This window comes from Cyprinodon variegatus, unplaced genomic scaffold, assembly GCF_000732505.1.
Source record: "Cyprinodon variegatus isolate N-32 unplaced genomic scaffold, C_variegatus-1.0 Scaffold5, whole genome shotgun sequence".
In the NCBI taxonomy this organism is placed as follows: Eukaryota; Metazoa; Chordata; class Actinopteri; order Cyprinodontiformes; family Cyprinodontidae; genus Cyprinodon; species Cyprinodon variegatus.
Genome location: NW_015150458.1, coordinates 997,205 through 1,004,934, shown reverse-complemented (window position 1 = coordinate 1,004,934; position 7,730 = coordinate 997,205). Strand labels below are relative to the sequence as shown.

At 36.7% G+C, this 7,730-nt stretch overlaps 1 protein-coding gene across 1 annotated transcript in view; it reads left to right on the top strand.

Annotated features, from left to right (window-relative positions):
- The window catches only part of cdyl2 (chromodomain protein, Y-like 2), a 46,816-nt gene extending 39,283 nt beyond the window's left edge, over positions 1-7,533 (top strand). The window contains exons 4-7 of the mRNA XM_015373696.1: positions 3,444-3,616; positions 4,413-4,623; positions 4,732-4,875; positions 4,970-7,533. Coding sequence (XP_015229182.1) covers positions 3,444-3,616; positions 4,413-4,623; positions 4,732-4,875; positions 4,970-5,128 — 687 coding nt within the window. The 3' untranslated portion in view covers positions 5,129-7,533. The remainder of the gene's footprint in view (positions 1-3,443; positions 3,617-4,412; positions 4,624-4,731; positions 4,876-4,969) is intronic.
- Positions 7,534-7,730: the final 197 nt, after the last annotated feature.

The window sequence follows — 7,730 nt, the reverse complement described above, 5'->3', positions numbered from 1 at the left end:
ACACTCAAACCTAAGGAGAATTTAGAGAAGCCACTTAACCTAACAGTCATGTTTTTTGGACTGTGGGAGGAAACTGGTGTACCCAGAGAGAACCCACGCATACACAGGGAGAACATGCAAACCCATGCAGAAAGACCCCAGGCCAGGAATGGAACCCGCAACCTTCATGCTGCAAAGCAGCAGTGCTACCCAGTACACCATTGAGCAGCCCCACTGGAGTCTCTTGGACGGCTTAAAATGTTTCACAGACAACAGAGAGTTGCTTGGTGGTACAGTGCTACAGTCAACCCTCATTTAACCCCCGTAGTGTGTGAAACCTCAAAGGTTTACCAAGGCTGCTAAGCTAAAATTGGCATGGACAAAGTGTTGAGGTCGTAGAAAAGACTTCGAGTGACGGCGATATCGAGGCAATGTACCTCAAAATTGTGTGTCAAATTATGAACGTGTCTCCCTTCATACTAATATAGTGCCATCAGGCTTATTGCATTTTCAGTCACTAGAATGGTGACAGTCTCACCATGGATGTTTCTTTTATTCTGTTTCACTGTTAAACTGGATACATACACTGCAACAAATTCTCATTACAGAACTGCTTTAGAGCCATTAGGGCTAAATGCTTGGTAAGTCTTTATTCAAGTCCTTAAGCCATAGGAAGTCTTTCAAATCTTTTATATTTTATCTATTCACTCTGAAAACCTCTTCAGTTACTTTGGCTGTGGTTGTTGCCAATATGACTACTTGCTGCATCTCCCATTGTGGTCTTAAAAGCTCACTGGTGGGGGATCTTATTTCCCGGTCGTTATGCCGTTTTCTTAGGAAAGTAGCATATTTATCAGATTTTCTGGTGTTCTGCACTTCCTAACGTCAGCTTAAAGTGATTTTTTGTTTGCCAAGTTCTTTCAGTAAAAGAGCTGAAAATAGAGATTTTAATTTGAGTGTGATAAAATGCAGAATAAAGTGGATGATTTCATGGACATAATCATCCCAGAGTCTTCACTTCCATAAAGCTGCTGTTCACAGTTGCTGTGTCGATGCCATATTTGTTTGTTTCCAACCCCCCTCAAGATGTCTCCTGGCTGCACTTGAATGTCACTTCGACAGCCCTATTCTGTCTTTCACACAGAGCTGATCCAGCATCTGTTCATCTTTGCTTCGTTATCGTGAGCAGGATTTCAATCTGTCTCAATAAAATGTCATCATTTGTTATAAAACACAGGAACACAGATGTTTTTCTGTCACTGCAGAAAACATTACTTTTAATCAGATTAATTTCCTCAAAACTTGTATTAATGCTGAACATAAAGCTGTTGTTTAACCTGAACTGTTTAAAAAATCACCATCTGCAATTGTCATGTTTCTTTGTGTCCATAAAGACACAGATCTTTGTAATGTCTGTAAACCGGCTTATATCCCTAAAAATTTGAAAATGTAAGTTCAGACCGAGGTCACAGTAAGTCAAATAGGACAGATTATATGCTTGATGAGACATGGAGAATTAAGTTCACTTTAAGGTTGGATGATTGATATAGGTCAAGGGTGATAATCTGATTAAAACCTAGTGTGTGATGATTGTCTGTTGATTGTGATGTGGGTGGAGGGTGCAGTTTAAAGTCCACTCTGGTCTTTATTACATGATCCAAAAACCAAACATGCTAAACCAATACTTCTGTTTTTGTTTGAAATGATAAATAGTTGTTAACTCAAACTAACAAGAATATTTTTTTAACAATGTGAATATTTTTGTTTTTGTGTGAGGATGTTTGCCAATGCCACACTACAGAATAAATAAATGCTATTGCTGATATGGTCAAGTCAGCCGCTTCTAGCAGCGAGGCGCTTAAAAATATAAGATGCTGAGCAAGTTGGTCTGTTAATATTTTATTTTTTTTGTAAATATTTTATCAATTTCTGCCCAGACTGTGATAAAATTCAAATCTTAGTCATATCCTCACAAGTCAAACAGCATAGACAAATGTACCAAAATCCCCTCAACTGTTTAGATTAAGTGAAATTTAAATTAAATATGTGCTTGTAGATCCAAGCAAAAACTGCATTCAAGCTCTAAAATGTAGACCTCTAATTTCATCATGGCTAAAATTGCTTAAGTAAATGGGACAAAATTATGCTGATGTTATTAATATCCAATGCCTCACAAAAGTTTTTAAACCCTGTTATGTATTTCATCTTATTACAGTCACAGACTTTAGTGAATATTATTGAGATTTTGTAGGGAAGAAAGAGAGAAAGTAAGGCATAATGGAGACATGAAATGGAAAATGAATGTGCTGTATTAGTTTCTTTTTGAAATATATCAACATTTGAAAAGTGTAGTGGTACATAAGTATTTTGTCCATACCTGTTTCCTTCAGTAACAGCTGAGCCCTTTGACATATAGTATTTATGTTCCAGCTTTGTACATCCAGAGAAATTCTTTACTTTTTCTCTTTATACCTCAAATTTGGTCCAACTGAATGGAGATTGTCTGTGAAAATATTTTTTAGCAGATAAAAAAGGTCCATTTTACATGAAAAAACAGGATTGTTTTGTCTGAACAGAGCATATTTCATTTACATATATATATATATTTTTGTCCTTCACCTTAATGCTTTGTGTAACTCCAGTGGAAAGGAAAGTGTTTATAGCTATGCAGTTGTGGCATATTCTTTTCATTTTTGGATGATATATTGAATGCTGCTTCATCAGATGCCCAAATCTTGGGATGTTTTATCATAACAAAGGCAGTAAAAAAAATGTGAAGGAAAAATCAAAATAATGTTCAATATTATTTGTATCTTTTTAAATAAAATCTTAATAAATGAAGCTTTTATTTTTGGTTCTTGGAATATAAAACCTAAAAAATAAAAGTACAGTTTTTATGAATCCTCTTGAAAGGTGCTGTAGGTTTTCCTGTTTCTCACTGAATCAAGTGGAAGTGATGCATCATTTTATTCCTAAGGGAATACAGCGAGCTGACTGGACATGATGACTAATAACGTTGAGGCAATGCAAACTGGTTAGAAATATTTTCCTACTTACAGCAGCACTGTGGAACATCAAATGGGCAACTTATCACTGTAACTTTTATTGGGCCTGTGGCAAATCTTAAGCTTCAGTCTTTGTCCTGCATAGATGGGTAACCACTGCTAGGACAACACACCTTTGCTCTGATTGGGTTTAGGGGAAAATACTATCACCATTAGATGTAAGATTTCACTTTGTGATTACCTCTTGTTCACACCAGGAATACTAATTTCAATAAACCTAAATGACATTGGCACTTGGCTGGTAACAGCCTGTAATGTTTATAGACCGTCAATGTTGTGATGTTAAAACTGGATCCCTCATTTGTCTGGTTTCTTGCTGGTAATAAATGTTGACCAATAGTTTAACAATGCTTTACTAACTACAGGCGAAAATTCTAATCTATCCATCTTTCTCTGCAGATCATGAAGGAAGTCTGTAGAGCTTTGGGGAATGCAGCTGCTGATGACAGTAAGCTGTTACTCCTCAGCTCTGTGGGCACGGTCTTCTGTAGCGGCCTGGAGCCCTCATACCTCATAGGGCGTTTGTCCACTGACCGCAGGAAGGAGAGCAGCCGAATTGCAGAATCTGTACGGTAAGATGGATTATCTATATTGTTGGACATGTAGCAATTCTGAAGTTTCCAAAAACCAATGGACTTTGTTTTTGAAGTTTGAAGACATTTCGTTTCAATCCAGGAAGCTTTTTCTATTCAAAATGTCTGGATTAGCGTTGAGTACCAGGTGTATAGAGTGGCCCAAAACAAAACCTTGTTTTGGTTTAAAAAACATGCAAAGTGAACCTAAAAAAATAGGCCCGCCCCTTAGTAATGGGGAGTGGTTGAGGTCTTTTTTAGCCTGCAATACACGATACTGGCCCATGTCATTGAAAGGGGAGTCGTTAGGGTCATTGCTGACCAGGTGAGGTCAGCAATGATCCCCTGCATTGTGATGAGGATCGAGATGATAGCAGGAAGCAATCAACTCTATCGCTGCCTTGTAGTTTTTTTGAGAGCTGGAACCTGAAACCACTCCCTCTGTTTAATGTTGTTTTTTTCTCTCTTAGCATAAATGGCTTCCTTCACACCCCTTTTAAACCACTTGTCTTTTTTGTCCAAAATGTGAACTTTCTGGTCCTCAAAAGAATGTTGTTTGTCCTTAAGGACAAGGCCTCTATCTTAAAAAAGAAAGCAGGAAACTCAACGCTACTCCAGACATTTTGAAATGAGCAAGCTTCCTAGATGGGAAACTAAACGTCTTGAAACTTGGAAAACAGAGTCCAGTGGGTTGTTTTTGAACAATTTTGGAATGATTATGACCTGGATGACTGAGAATCTTCACCAGCTGCAATTCTGAACATAATCTCCACTTATCTCCCTGGTACCACTTTAGAGACTTTGTGTTGGCATTTATCCACTTCAAGAAACCTATTGTTGTGGCAATAAACGGACCTGCTTTGGGATTGGGGGCATCCATTCTGCCTCTCTGTGATGTGGTGTGGGCGAGCGAGAGAGCATGGTTTCAAACACCATGTGCAGCCCTCCACCTCACCCCATCTGGATGCTCCTCTTACACCTACCCACAGATTCTGGGTGTAGCTTTGGTGGGTCTCAACTTTTATTAAATCTCTTATCTAAATAAATCACATGAATAGCTCATTTTCATTACAAACTAATGTAAAGGTCATATGACACACCTCCTGTAACCACAGGCCAATGAGATGCTGTTTTGTGGAAGGAAACTTACAGCACAGGAAGCATGCAGTCGGGGTCTGGTTTCACAGGTCTTCTGGCCAACCACATTTAACCAAGAGGTGATGCTGCGCGTGAAGGAAATGGCATCATGCAATGCAGTGGTAGGTCCTGATCTATACAACATTTGGGGCTAATTTGTTTGTGACTTATAAACACGATTAACAAATCACTGCTTTACCTTTTTCCCCAAATAAGGTCCTAGAAGAATCTAAATGCTTGGTGAGGAGCATCCTCATCCCAGTCCTGGAGGAAGTGAACGAGAAAGAGTGTCAGATGCTAAAGCAGCTGTGGTGTTCAACCAAAGGACTGGAGGCACTCTTCAGTTACGTGCACAATAAAAGCAGTGAAAAGTAACCCCGCAGAGTCAGGAGGAGGTAACGGCTACTGCTGGTCTGATGCGTCCTGGATAGGGACATCCAAGATGAAAATGCTGTGACTTACTCTGAGGCTTTGGCTCCATCCATCAGAGAAAACCTTCTGGACGTGTGTCTACTTGTGTCACTAGAAACAAAAATAAAAACTTAACATCATTTTTTTTTTTTTTTGTATCAGAGCTTTTTATTGGACCCACTGTGTAATAATTTCTATGTTCTTTTAGCAGCAGGGGGCAGCTGTGCATCATTTAAAACAGAGATTATCTCACTTAATGTAACAAAGGAGTAATGCATATTATTAATATATTCAGATATTTATTTCAGATTTTTTTAATCTATGTATAAGAGATTTTTGTGATTTGTTTTATTTAGTTAACGGGTGTGTTCTGTTTGGTTCTTGGCATGCACTTTAATATTATCCTCCATATATGAACTGAAAACAGCAGCTTTAGTAAAAATGTTGGTGGTTGTTCCAAGATGAAAGCTCAAGATTTGCCACAATTTAGCAAAAAATGACCTCAGTGTGTCAAGAGAACATGGAACAACAAGTATATTAATATTTAAGGTATACCTCCTCAAATCATTCATATCCCTAAGAGATTTAGATGTGAAAGTATTTCCATTTGACCAATGAATGTTTTCTTGCTGGTTAATTGGGCATCTATGTAAGATATAAAAAAAGTACTTTGTTTTTAAGAGAATAAAATGATTACATTTAAGCCTCAATGTCCCTTCTGAGGTGTAGAGGCAGTAAATTAGCACAGGAAAACTAAGAACATGAGATGCAACCAAAGGTTTTTAATTACATTTTAATGAAAAGGAAATGGGCATACCATTATACACAAATGTGTTTGGTCCTTTTTAATCAGCTACCAAAAAAATCTTCAAAGGAATTGAGCATTTGGTGGTGGCCTTGTGGTTAGAGTGGTACGCTTGTGTTCTGAGAAGGTTGCAAGTACCCGGTTCAATGCCCACAGCCTCCTCTCTGGGTCCATGAGCAAGACCCTTAACCCCTGATTGCTGCAACGTTGCCCACTGCTCCCCAAGGGGATGGGTTAAGATGCAGAAGTGAATTTCTCCGTTGTGAGATCAATGATATTTATTATTATTATTCTTTAAATCCCTCTCTTCACCAGTGAACAGCTTGTTCCTTGTTTACGCTCATATTTTGACTTCTTTTGATATGCTTCCAGTTTTTAAGGTTTCCTTCCTTCCTATCACCCTTTAGCCTTTTCTCCCTCCACAGGTTTCCTCAAAGTTTACTTATGATTGATAATTCAGTCATCATTTAAGACCGTTGGTGTGTGATGCATTTTTTTTTTGGAAGATGTGGATTGGATGATTATGATCCTTGATTGTATACACTCAGTACTTGTACATTTTTAAGTAATAAGGAAGGAAAAGAAAAACACACTAAAAAGTCAATTAAAGTGTCAAAATGTGTGTGACTTGAGCCAGCCTGGTCCTGATCTGCATGTTTTATTGAGTATTTCCTTGAATAGGATATTTTGCAGAGTGTATTCTATTAAATGATCTATTTTGTTTTTGCAAAGTCTACATATGTGTAGGTCTGTGTAAACTGTTTAGGAAGAGATGTAAATAATTATACAGTGAAGATTTACTTGCATGTAATATATGGTATTGTACTTCAGGGTATGTTTTTGTAGCATTGTAATTATTTTTCTATTTATTTTAGATAGCATTGAAGGTGAAGTGTCATGTGGCTTCTCTTTGCTTACAGTAGCACTGCAACACTTTTCATCAATCGTAATCTAAATTAGATTCCATAGGTTAACTGCGAATAAATTAAGAATAAAGCTGATTTTAGATAATATATTAATTTCAGATAAATTAGAAGCATGTCCAATGTTTATCTTTTGTGTTTTATGGCATTTATGGATAAGAACAAGTAGATAACATGGGATTTGATGGATTTTTCAAGTTGAGACTGTGTTATTTTGTGGTTATGGATTGACTGGAGTGATAAAAAATTTCACAAAGTTTTCTTTTTTTATTATTATTATTATTTTACAAGTAAAGATAAATTTAACAAATGTTATATTTTGAATATTATTATTTTAAGCCAAATGAGAATTCTGATTAGATACATTTTGACAGATTTTGTTTTAAAAATTTTAATCATTTTAGAGTCAGTAGATGTTCCTGCATTTTCTGAGTATAAATAGCAGATAACAGCCTTGAGATTAAGCAAGCAGGACCCTCATGCTGTGACTACTTTGAAGTGTAAGTGAATGTTAATATGTTCTGGTGACTTGCACCCACACATATTCTTTAAAATGGGGTTTTTATCTATTTATTTCTCCATCATGTTTTTTTTTTATGTATCTAAAGGTGTCCAATTAGATACATGATCAGTTTTTTTAAATAAAACTAAAGATCTTATTTTTTTTTTGTCATGTGCTTTTAATGCTTGGACATTCTGGTGTTTCAGTTAATTTAGAACTAATTGATCTTTAATGGAAAAAGGCATAAAATCGCTTTTTTTTTTAAACACATTCCTTCCATATAAATGGAAGAATTGTCCTGCCTATCGCAGAGACAAAATAAGCTAGAACGGTTTA